At 45.2% G+C, this 12,794-nt stretch overlaps 1 protein-coding gene across 1 annotated transcript; it reads left to right on the top strand.

The window, feature by feature from the left end:
* The first annotated feature begins 2,646 nt into the window (after positions 1 to 2,646).
* Positions 2,647 to 12,280, top strand: LOC102568875 (histamine H3 receptor). The gene is made up of 3 exons (XM_019497443.2): positions 2,647 to 3,466; positions 3,556 to 3,722; positions 9,577 to 12,280. The coding sequence occupies exons 1-3, from the start codon at positions 3,250 to 3,252 to the stop codon at positions 10,465 to 10,467; spliced, it is 1,275 nt and encodes a 424-aa protein (XP_019352988.2). The 5' UTR covers positions 2,647 to 3,249; the 3' UTR covers positions 10,468 to 12,280.
* Positions 12,281 to 12,794: the final 514 nt, after the last annotated feature.

Here is a 12,794-nt window from a genome sequence, read left to right as displayed (position 1 = left end):
TCTGTGGGCTGGACTGAGTCCACAGACCAGCCCTTGGTGCCAGATCCAGCACGTATTACAGAGTCAGTCCCATGTGCAGTGTGCCCCCCAAACTTACTGTTCCAGGACTGCACTGCACGTAACACCTGCTCCAGTGTGCCTCTGCTCAGTGATGGATCCAGCACATATCCCAGCATGACCAGAGCAGGCTCTACCTACAACACAGAGCCAGAGCAGCTAGTGGGCACAGTGTATGGTGCTATCCCAAAATGGCTGCTCCAGAACTACACTGCACATGGCACCCGCTCTGGCCACTCCATGCTACACAGTCCAGGATTGCGTTGCATGCAGTGTCTATGGCAGTCACTCTAGGACCATGCACTGCATCCAGCATGGAGTGGATATGTGCTGGAGTCTGTATCTTTGACACCCCTGGTCTAAGGGGTTATCATTTTTCCATTTTGCATTGTGTGGGTATGCTTACATATTTTCCTCACATACAAACACAGCCTAGAATAAGATATGTACCATGTTTTTGAAAGGTAGAATGAAGAAAAAAGATCTTTCCTCATAGTAACTCAGTAGCTGCAGTATACAGAGAACGTTGTGCAGGCTTCACTTTTGCCTAGTAAGTAGCAGAAACTGCTCTTATCGTGTTTTTTCACTCCAATTTCTGGCAGGATTTTTCTTCTTAAATAAAAAGGTGCATGTTGTATGCGAGAGAAATAAAGCATTGATTTTGGTGAAAAAGGCACACAGGCATATAAAAAGAGATTTTTACCTGTAGGAGAGAGACACTTGAGGGGGTCATGATATGAGTTTACAAAATTATAAAATAGTGAAAAGAAAGCAAATGGGGATATATTATTTGCTGTCTCTCTCAATACAAGAAATAGGGGGTTCACAAAATGAAACTAGTAGGAAGTAACAAAACTAACAAAAGCCAACTAACTAATAAAATGAGCCTTCAATACTATGCTGCGGCTAGTAAAGTGAGCAAAACACTGGCTTGCATCCACAGATGCTTCTCAAGCAAATCCCAGGATGTCATTCTCCCCTTGTACTTGGCCTTGGTGAGGCCGCAGCTGCAGTACTGCATCCAGTTTTGGGCTCCACAATTCAAAAAGGATGCGGAGAAGCTTGAGAGAGTCCAGAGAAGAGCCACGCGCATGATCAGAGGTCAGGAAAACAGACCTTATGATGACAGCTGAGAGCTATGGGGCTCTTTAGCCTGGAAAAGCGCAGGCTCAGGGGTGATCTGATGGGCACCTACAAGTTTATCAGGGGTGACCACCAGTATCTGGGGGAACGTTTGTTCACCAGAGCACCCCAAGGGATGACAAGGTCAAACAGCTATAAACTACTGCAAGACCATTTCAAGCTGGACATAAGGAAGAATTTCTTTACTGCCCGAGCCCCCAAGGTCTGGAACTGCCTGCCATCAGAGGCGGTTCAAGCACCTACATTGAACACCTTCAACAGAAAATTGGATGCTTAACTTGCTGGGATCCTATGACCCCAGCTGACTTCCTGCCCCTCGGGCAGGGGGCTGGACTCGACGATCTTCTGATGTCTCTTCCAGCCCTAATGTCTATGAAACCTATGAAAATTAACAAAAGCTAATTAATAAAAACTAACTAAATCACAAGTGTGGAACTCATTGCCATCCCATGTTGTGGAAGCTGACAGTTTAGCTAGATTCAAAAGGGGATCAGACAAATTCTTGGAGGAAAGGAGCATCAGTAGCTATTGATACAGCCTCTGAATCAGAACTTCCTAAACCTTAAATGCTGGAGGCTGCAAGTAAGAAAGGAACAGTGGGGAAAACACCCTGGTCATACACAGTTCACTCTCCCTTTCAGCATCCACTCTCTGCCACTGTGAGACAGGATGATGGGCAAGATGGACCTATGGGCTGACCCAGTAAATGGCAGTTCTTATGTTCTGTATATATTATCCACAAAGCTGGTCGCTTATGCCTCATGATTGACATAAACTTGGATAGCTGTATACTGTCATATAGCAGAAAATCCCCCTTGCGGCTCTATGCTAATTTGTACCAGCATTAATAATTTGGCATGGGATTTTTACTTCCAACACTGACACAAGCTAGGAGCATCTCTCCAGGAAAAGAGCCAGTTTGCATCTCAGAGACTGCACACGCACACTAATAACAGAAAAGTTATTAAAGAGCTGTTCTCGGTTACTTCCCCTCATGTCCATATGAATAGCCTCTCTTTGGTGGCAGGGTAATTGCTTGTGAAATTTGTTACTGGGAGCTGTAAGTTTATGCAAATCTCTAATTGCTTTTATAAAGAAGGTATTTATCCAATATAAAATGATAGCTGAGTTATGCGAGGCTTTTGTGCATCCACTAATTCTTTGGCCAAACTCCACTTGCCTCAATCACAAAATGTGGCTCCGCTTAAGTTGAAAAGTATCTTATGAAAGTCTCATTCAATGAAAGGGCAACAGGAGTTGTACGTGTGCGTCCTTGGACAGAACTTGCTCCAAGGCTGCAATTAGCAGGAGCATGGATAACGAGGATTTCATCTTTTAGAACCACCCTCCTCCTGGGCACCTCCTCAATCACAACAGGATTCAATATGGGATGTGGCTTAATCAGCATCCCGTAGTACTGGACAGTTTTGATGCAAACCCCCCTTCTCTGAATGTAACAGCAGCTGCTTGCGCACAAGCCAGCCGGGGAGTTCAAGTGCAGCCTAAAAAGTTGACTGCGAGATACAAAGCATTTTGCAGACAGTTACTCCTCCTAGCTGCTCCAAGTACTTCTTTCTAGGAGCTTTCTGTTTCTTTTCAGCCTTTCCTTGTATTCTGATTTTTTCCACCGATTAATCACCCCCTTCATCCCCCCCGCATCTTCTCTAGCGTCTGGGCAATGGTAACAGCGGCGAGTTACTTTATCCTACGGGACGACAGAGACTGGACCTGTTACTTCGCTCATCTCCTTCTGCATTTGCGGCTTTAAAAAAGCCCACCAGGCTCCTCCGGCACCAGAGAGCTGCTCCCGTGGAGGGGGGGTTTCATGCCAGCCTCCCGTGGCACCTAGTGGGAAACGGACCGAGACTCCCACGGCGATGACGGCGCTCCAAGGGAAGGAGACACAGAGACAGGCAGACCGAGGGAGAGAGACCCCGGCGTGAGCCGCTCCGGACAGGGGACAAGCACCCGCATCGCCTCCCCTCGGGGCGACTCCCGCGCCGCGACGGACGAGCCGAGCCGAGCCGAGCCCGGGGCAGCGGCGGGGCCATGGCGGGGGAGGCGGGCGCGGCGCTGAACGCGTCGGGCGCGGCGCGGGCGCTGCAGCTGCCCGGCGGGGCGGCGCTGGCCGCGCTCATGGGGCTGCTGGCGCTGGGCACCGTGCTGGGCAACGCCCTGGTCATCCTGGCCTTCGCGGCCGAGCGCGGGCTCCGCACGCGGGGAAACTTCTTCTTCCTCAACCTGGCGCTCGCCGACCTGCTGGTGGGTAAGTGCGGGGCCGGCGGCGCGGCGCGGCGGGGCGGGGAGGGCAGGGCAGGGCAGGGCGCGGGGGTCACGGCGGCTCTGTGTCCGCAGGCGGCTTCTGCATCCCCCTCTACATCCCCTACGTGCTGACGGGCCGCTGGCGGCTGGGCCGGGGCTGGTGCAAGCTGTGGCTGGTGGTGGACTACCTGGTGTGCACCGCCTCCGTCTTCAACATCGTGCTCATCAGCTTCGACCGCTTCGTCTCGGTCACCAGAGCGGTAAGAGCGGCGCGGGCCGGCAGGGCACCTCCCCGGGGTTCTCTTGGAAACCTCCAGCTGCGGCCGGGCCCGGGGCAGAAGTTCTTCCCAACCTCCCACCGCATCGCCCCACGCTTCCTTCGGGCTGCTTTCTGCCCCCGGCCCCCCGTGCCTGGGCGAGGGCCGGCGCTGAAGCAGCCCCGAGACTGCGAGGGAGAGGAACAGCTCCCGGCCGTGCCCGGAGATGCAGCACCGCGCGCCAGCAGTGCTTAGGGGTTAAGCTGGAGAAGGCTGATGCCTAGTGGGGAGTGGGAAGGAGAAAGTCAGCTCAAGGGGAATTCAGCTCTAAAAGCAAAAGGGAAATGATGTTTTTGCAATTATCCCACATCCACCACTACAGGGAAACCAGTTGAGCAGAAGCAGCACCTGTCAGTGGTACAATGAAGGTGTAGTAGTATGATCACTCTCTCGTTAGAGTAACTGACTGTACTTACTGTAAGGAGTAATTTGGCATGCCAGCCTGTCCCAAAGAGCTCAAGTGTTTCCGCTCTTGCCAGCCACTTGTTTAGCTCAGATAATTTAATGAAGCGATGTGCTTAAGGAAGAAATTGATTGATCCTGGCATCCTCCCTGTTGTATTTGGGGGGTGGGGGGGTGCACAAAAGCATTAAACATTTCCTACAAGGTCTCTCTCAGTTTGTGAGACAATCAGTACAGTACGGTACCTGTCCAAGACTGACAAAAATACTAAGTATAAGGTCACAAGAGTCCTTTGAAGCAGGAAAATACCATCTCCCTTTTCCAGCTCCAGAAATAAGTGCTGCTCAAGACACACAGGCAGACATCAAAAAAGGATTAGAACAGAGGACTGCCCCAGTTCCACTTTTCAGACTATTTTTCTGGTTCAAACCATCTCAGTACACCAAAATTCATTGCCAGGGTTTTAAAGATGAATAATCCCATACATTTTCCTACAGTTACGAGTTCTTTTATTCTTTCATATTACTTTTCTTCCCGAGTCTGTTCTTCATAGCAACAGCACTTCACACATCATTATAGTGCTTCTCACTCATTACCAGGGGTCCTAATTTTCTGTACACCATGGAAAAAACTCACAACAGCACACCTCCCCCTTGCTGCTGACTGGCCAAGAGGCAAAAACTGCAGCAAAAATCAAGAGCAGAATTGGTGTTGTTTGCTGTGGGATACCACTGCGCTTCAGTTGTAGGAAAATATGGTTTCTGCATTTTTCCACAAATTTGTTGGGTTTTTGTTTTGTTTTCTTAAATGGAGACTTCTCAGTCCTTCACCCCCACAGAAAACTAGGATCCGTGCTCATTACAAGTCATGCTATGAGACCATAATAGTTCCTTGGAAAATGACTGCCTCCTTTTAAAGTATTGAAGGAATCTTCAATTGTTTAGATGTCACACACCAAATTAGTATTTCTGGGAAGATAGATATTAAACAAATATTTGTCTAAGAAGGGGGGAAAATATGAATGCTCTGCTGTTTAATTTTGTCTATTCGAGTATTTAATGATGTTTTACCCCTAGGCACTGAGTGCTAAGTACAGTTTAAAAACAAAAATGAAACGGTGTTCCAAAAGGCAAACTGAAAAGATATAAATAAATCATTATCAGACTGTAGCTACCAACAGTTACAGATGCTCACAAGCATTTTTTTTTTTTTAATACTACAAGTTAATTCTTCCCACCAAAACATTTCTAAAAATCAATTGCATCAATATTCCATTAGTGTTACAACAATCCCCTACTAGCTTGCAAAAAGAAGAGGGCCAGATACAATTCTGAAAAGAGGGTAGTCTTGTAGTAGCAAAAAGCTTGAAACCTTCCCTGTAGGAGAGACTGACCTCAGAGTACCAAGATCAGACTTTAGAACATTAGGAGTTTGACTCAGACATCAAATGCCATTAATGAAGTGGTATTAGCTTTGGACATTTCAGGCTTTAAAAAAAAAGCTTGTTAACAAGCTTGCACCCAAAACATGAGAAATTCTGATAAGTCTGAACTCTTCAGCTACAGTTCATTTCTTGAAAATTAGGCACACTGCTATATTTACATAGTGTGCGTACACTCAAAAATGTATACATGTATATTAGTAGTATGCCTAATTTTCAAGAAATGAACCATAGCTGAAGAGTTCAGATGTATTATTATTATTGTATTGCAGAAGCTTCTAGAAACATCAAGCAAGATCAGGACTCCTTGATGCTAGAAACTGTAGACACAGGTAGAGGGTTGAGCCCCTGATTCATTATGCTATTAAAAACTGTATTGTTTAATGGGTTCAGCAAAAAAAATGAAAGTTAGGGGACCTCAATTCTGTGACTTTGTTCTTAAAGGATTTGATCTGTGATAATTATCTTATGCAAGTTATTTCACCTTCCAGTGCCTTCGTTCCATGAATGTAGAAACTAGGGAAAAAAGGGGGAGGGGTTGCGCTCTATGTCAATGAGCAATATACATCGACCCTCATCAAGACGGAATCCAAGGATGAGGAAGTAGAAGGATTGTGGGTTAGGCTACATGGGGGGCAAGGAGAAAGGGATTTGGTGGTAGGGGTCTGCTATAGGCCCCCACATCAAGGGGAAGAAATAGATTTGGGGCTCTTGAGGCAGCTCTCGGAGACCATAAGAGCTAAGGAGGCGGTAATCATGGGGGACCTGAACTACCCAGACATCTGCTGGGAGAGACAGACGGCAAAGTCCCACCGCTCACACAGGTTTCTAACCTGTGTACAGGACCTCCACCTGACACAGGAGGTACACGGTCCCACTAGGGGGAATGCCATACTGGATCTGGTATTGGCAACGGGGGATGACATGGTAGGGGACCTACAGATCGGTAGCTATCTGGGGGACAGCGATCACCTAATAATTGAATTCACCATAAGACGTCGAGTGGGTAAGGTAACTAGTAGGGTGAAAGTGCTAGACTTTAGGAAAGCTGATTTCAATGAACTCAGGCGATTAGTCAAGGACGCACTGCAGAGTAGGAGTTTTGAAGTGATGGGAGCCCAAGAAGGGTGGCTGTGCCTTAAGGAAACAATTCTTCAGTCACAAAGCAAGACGATCCCCATACGAGGTAAAAAAGGGAAAGGGGCCAGGAGGCTTCCCTGGCTGATCACGGAAATCCAGGGCAGCCTAAGGGCCAAAAGGGGAGCACATAAAAAGTGGAAACAGGGAGAGATCACCAAAGACGAATATACCTCCTCTGCTCGTGCTTGTAGGGAGGCAGTTAGACGGGCCAAAGCTACCATGGAGCTAAGGATGGCATCCCAAGCAAAGGACAACAAGAAATTGGTTTTTTTTTAGATATATAGGGAGTAAAAGGAAGGCCCAGGGAGGAATAGGACCCCTGCTAAATGGGCAGAAACAATTGGTGACAGACAGGGGGGACAAGGCTGAACTCCTCAATGAGTTCTTTGCCTAAGTGTTCCTAAGCGAGGGGCATGACAAGTCTCTCACTGGGGTTGTAGAGAGGCAGCAGCAAGGCGCCAGACTTCCACACGTAGATCCTGAGATGGTGCAGAGTCACTTGGAAGAACTGGATGCCTTTAAGTCGGCAGGCCCGGATGAGCGCCATCCGAGGGTGCTGAAGGCACTGGCCGACATCATTGCAGAGCCACTGGTGGGAATATTTGAACGCTCATGGCGCACGGGCCAAGTCCCACACGACTGGAAAAGGGCCAATGTGGTCCCCATTTTCAAGAAAGGGAGGAAAGAGGACCCGGGCAACTATAGGCCAGTCAGTCTCACCTCCATCCTTGGCAAAGTCTTTGAAAAAATTATCAAGGCTCACATTTGCGAGAGCCCGGCAGGACAAATTATGCTGAGGGGAAACCAGCACGGGTTCGTAGCAGGCAGATCATGCCTGACTAATCTAGTCTCTTTTTATGACCAGGTTATGAAATGCCTGGACACAGGAGGAGGGGTGGATGTCGTATACTTAGACTTCAGGAAGACCTTTGATACGGTATCCCACCCCATACTGGTGAACAAGTTAAGAGGCTGCGACTTGGATGACTACACAGTCCAGCGGGTGGTGAATTGACTGGAGGGTCGCACCCAGAGAGTCGTGGTAGATGGGTCAGTCTCGACCTGGAAGGGTGTGGACAGTGGGGTCCCGCAGGGCTTGGTCCTTGGACCGATACTCTTTAATGTCTTCATCAGCAACTTGGACAAGGGAGTGAAACATACTCTGTCCAAGTTTGTGGATGACACAAAGCTATGGGGAGAAGTGGACATGCCGGAGGGCAGGGAACAGCTGCAAGCAGACCTGGACAGGTTAGATAAGTGGGCAGAAAACAACAGAATGCAGTTCAACAAGGAGAAATGCAAAGTGCTGCACCTAGGGAGGAAAAATGTCCAGCACACCTACAGCCTAGGGAATGACCTGCTGGGTGGCACGGAAGTGGAAAGGGATCTTGGAGTCCTAGTGGACTCCAAGATGAACATGAGTCGGCAGTGTGACGAAGCCATCAGAAAAGCCAATGGCACTTTATCGTGCATCAGCAGATGCATGACGAATAGGTCCAAGGAGGTGATACTTCCCCTCTATCGGGCGCTAGTCAGACCACAGTTGGAGTACTGTGTGCAATTCTGGGCACCGCACTTCAAGAGGGATGCGGATAACCTGGAGAGGGTCCAGAGAAGGGCCACTCGTATGGTTAAGGGCCTGCAGACCAAGCCCTACGAGGAGAGACTAGAGAACCTGGACCTTTTCAGCCTCCGCAAGAGAAGGTTGAGAGACGACCTTGTGGCTGCCTATAAGTTCATCACGGGGGCACAGAAGGGAATTGGTGAGGATTTACTCACCAAGGCGCCCCTGGGGGTTACAAGAAATAATGGCCACAAGCTAGCAGAGAGCAGATTTAGATTGGACATTAGGAAGAACTTCTTCACAGTGAGAGTGGCCAGGGTCTGGAACAGGCTCCCAAGGGAGGTGGTGCTCTCCCCTACCCTGGGGGTCTTCAAAAGGAGGTTAAATAAGCATCTAGATGGGGTCATCTAGACCCAGCACTCTTTCCTGCCTATGTAGGGGGTCAGACTCGATGATCTATTGAGGTCCCTTCCAACCCTAGCATCTATGAATCTATGCATTCCTACTCCACTGTAAAGCATTTTGGTACAACACAGTACTCCTCAATCATCCATCTCAAAATAATAATATAGGAAATACTGCATTTTTGTAAAGCATTCTACCACTAAAATATGTAATGCATATCTAGAACACAGACAGATAAGTCACTTGACAATAATTTGGGTGAACTTTTTGTAAAAAAAGGAAGTGAAATGTTCAAGCCTTCTTTGTATGATTCAGAACACAACACTCACTAAATTCAACTCATCAGTAGGAAACAGTGCAATTTAATTAACTGAACCTACATACACGTATAGGTTCAGTTAAGTAAATTGCATGTTTTGCTACTGAGTTGAATATATAAATGTTAATTAAATATATAAACATTAATCAAACTTCTTACAAGAGCTCTCCTGAAACAGGCACTACAGCAGATGCAATGAAGTACATATGAAACTGCTGGCATGCATGGTAGAGTATTTTCTATAGAGAAACCTGGGCTCAGGGATTTCACTTGTTTGTTCCAGTCAGCACCTCCTGAATTTAAACAATTCTTAGGAGTTTGTGCAAGTTCACAGACCACGTTAAAACAATAGGAATGCCAGGAGATACTTTAGTTTAGTTTCAGTGTGTTTAGCACTCACATTGTTTTTCATTTGTACACGTGCCCAACTGATTAAATAAATGACAAAGCCCCCAAGCCACGTACATGTAGCTATATTGTTTTGATGTGTATGAAAATAATTTGACTTACATTTTTCTTCTCTCAGGTGAGCTACAGGGCTCAGAAAGGGATGACCAGAAATGCAGTATTAAAGATGATATTTGTATGGGTTGCAGCTTTTCTTCTCTATGGACCAGCCATCATCAGCTGGGAGTATGTTGCTCAGAAGAGTATTCTCCCTGAAGGAGAATGTTATGCAGAATTCTTCTATAATTGGTATTTCCTAATGATTGCTTCCACCATTGAATTCTTTACGCCTTTCATCAGTGTTACATACTTTAACTTAAGTATTTATATGAATATCAGAAAACGCACTTCTTTAAGAAATGAAAGCCTAGCACCTGGTCAGGAGGACTATGAAATGAATTTCCAAAGGAAAAAGAGAGAGCACATTATATTCTTTGTAAAACCTGCTGACAGACAAAGAGATCAGAAAAGGAGAGCAAGCAGCCTTTCCCCCAATAGACCTTGTGGTTCAAGGCTCAGCCTACATAAATTTGACAGCCAGTCATTAAATTTCCATGTCAGCCAAGATCTACCACCCTTGCAGGTGGATGTTGAGACCAAGCCACCCAAAGACAGTTTTTATAAAGCTACAGAAGATGTTTGCAATACCACAAGAAGAACAGACATTGCCAATACCATGGCAAGCAGATTTAGACTTTCCCGAGATAAGAGAGTGGCCAAGTCTTTAGCAATTATCGTCTGTGTGTTTGGTTTGTGTTGGGCTCCTTATACACTTCTAATGATCATTAGAGCAGCTTGCCACGGGCAATGTGTACATCATTCTCTCTATGAAATTTCATTTTGGCTCCTCTGGCTAAATTCAGCAATTAACCCTATTTTATATCCACTATGCCATATGAGCTTCAGAAAGGCTTTTATAAAACTGTTGTGTCCTGGCAAGGCCAAAATTCATCCCCATATTTTTATGTAAAAGAAAAAAGATGCATGGAAAATAAGTTTTGCCAGAAATAGAACATTTCTGAAAGGAACAAGGCAGTTCAAAGTGTTCCTAGGAATAAGAATGGCAATAAATTGCAAGGGTTAAAGTTAAAAATATACAGTCTAGTTTGGAAGCGAGAAAAGGAGGGAAAATGGGTTAAATCTCACAGTACATTATCCATCTATAGATTTCTCCCCCCTGCATGAAAGGCCTGGTCCAAAGCTTATTTAAGTTAACAGTCTATTTATTGGCTTCAGTGGGTTTCAGGTAAGGGCCCAAATATTAGTGCATCTTTTTACATAAAATATTGAACTAAAAATCTGACACTGCTTTTGCCTACAAAGTGTCACGTCTAAAAAAGGCACACATTTCCCCCTCCCCCACCCCGTTCACTTTGTTTATGTTTTAGTACTTACAGGTAAACCCAGAGATAAAAAGTTATAAAATGTAAATACAGTAGCTCTTATGGATGAATTTAGTAAGCAATTTAAACTGAGCAGTTTTAAAGGAGGCACATGTGTACAAGTCTGAAAAAACAAAGGATATTCGAAGGATTATTAAACCATATGGGACTAGATTACATTAAGCAAGGAACAAAACACTGAAGGTGTACCTTCAGGGTTTCTATAGTGCCAAATCTAACAATTTCATGGGGCAGCAAAGTCAAAGCAGCAGAGAAATATAAATATCCTGAGTATATACATGGTAACAACAGATGTATGCATCCTCTGTACAAGCATCTTTATTATGTAAGCTGTTTAAAAAGCTAAGTATTATGAGTTTAACTATCCACATCTGATAAGTTATTATTAGATTTTTTAAATGTATTTTTATAGTGCAACTTTTTAAAGTTAAGGATAACACAATCATATTGGTCAAAAGCCATTAGCAAAAATCCTCTCACCTCTTTCAGAAGTCAGATAAAACATGAAGACCCTTTCCAGAATACAATATGTAAAAATCACCCATCTTTCAAAAGGAAAGTCTATCCCATAATAATGTGGACTTGAAGCAGGGTCTGACAGATGAGAAAGTTAGCAGCATTAATGAAAGCATGAGTTAACTCGCCCAACATAAATCTACACTAGTTTATTTTGCTAGTTCTTCTCCCACTTCTTCCCCCAAAAGGCTGTTCTTATCAGGATCCCTACCTTGGCCAGTATTAAGGTAGCTAGCAGGGAAAAAAAGGATTGAAAGGATCTCCATTTCTGTATACATTCTCTAAAGCAAGTCCTGTTCCAAATAAGAAAAGGAAGAAGGAAAGAGAGATAAGGATGATCATGAAACACAGCTAAGATACTGCACAGCCAAAAAATAGTTAGTAGAGGTGTACCCGTCAGCCCTGTTACTCTTGCCTTCCAAAACTTATCATTGGACTGAAATGCAGGAAGCACCCATCATAGCTCCATCATACAACTCCTACCCATATGTTAGACTGCAAGTTCAGGAGTCTGCAGGGTTTTATTGTTCAAATTGGTCTTCTCTTTGCTTTCCTTCCCTGGGGGAGTCAGAAAGCATACAGTCGTCCATCACATTTAGTGAATATCAGTTATAAAAAGTATGTGCTTAAGGTACAGGTCTTCGCTACCCTGAACACGTTCTCCCCATGAGCCCCGTTTAGAAAGTTTTGCAGCAACTTTTGCAATAACCTGAAATTGTATTAGTACTGTCAACAGTGACATGTCCATCACAACTGCCAACACACACGCTACTTAACATTCATAACCCACCTAGTATGAGCTCTACAAATTATACTGTTTTAAAGTGTTACTTTGTAAAACCTCAATAAAAGTAATTTTAAGAATTGCTGGTGTCATAATTGAGCATGCACTTCATATAAGGTGTCAAAAAAATTGCAGCAACCTGGTCCTGGTGCCATGGTCACTCTGGAGAAGCTTGATACAATGAAGTATGTACATCTACAATAGGCTATCAGCTGTATTCTTCACTCGACTCAACTTGAGCATTAGACGCCAATGCACAAGATCTTCACCTGCACAGTTGAGGTCTGTATCCATTTTAATAAAATGTAGTTCTTTTGTGCCTCAAACTACATCAGTGGTTCTCCATCCTTTTTTAGGGGTGCTTCAAGTCTAAAAATGTAGAAAATAAATATTTATCTGCCCCTGGCTGCCTGTCATGTGGCCCTCGATAGCTTGTCAAAACTCGGTAAGTGGCCCTCCGCCCAAAATAATTGCCTGGCCCTGGCCTAACTCATTTAGTTTTCCGGAGTTAAATAAAAAAGGGAGATATAAAATTCACCATAAGGAGAACAACTCATTTTAACTAGTTATTCAATCACCAGTTGCATCCAGCTT

The sequence above is a fragment of the Alligator mississippiensis genome, chromosome 10, assembly GCF_030867095.1.
Source record: "Alligator mississippiensis isolate rAllMis1 chromosome 10, rAllMis1, whole genome shotgun sequence".
NCBI classification, from domain to species: Eukaryota; Metazoa; Chordata; order Crocodylia; family Alligatoridae; genus Alligator; species Alligator mississippiensis.
Note: the sequence above shows the minus strand (reverse complement) of the source record. Positions and strands in the feature narration are given on the sequence as shown.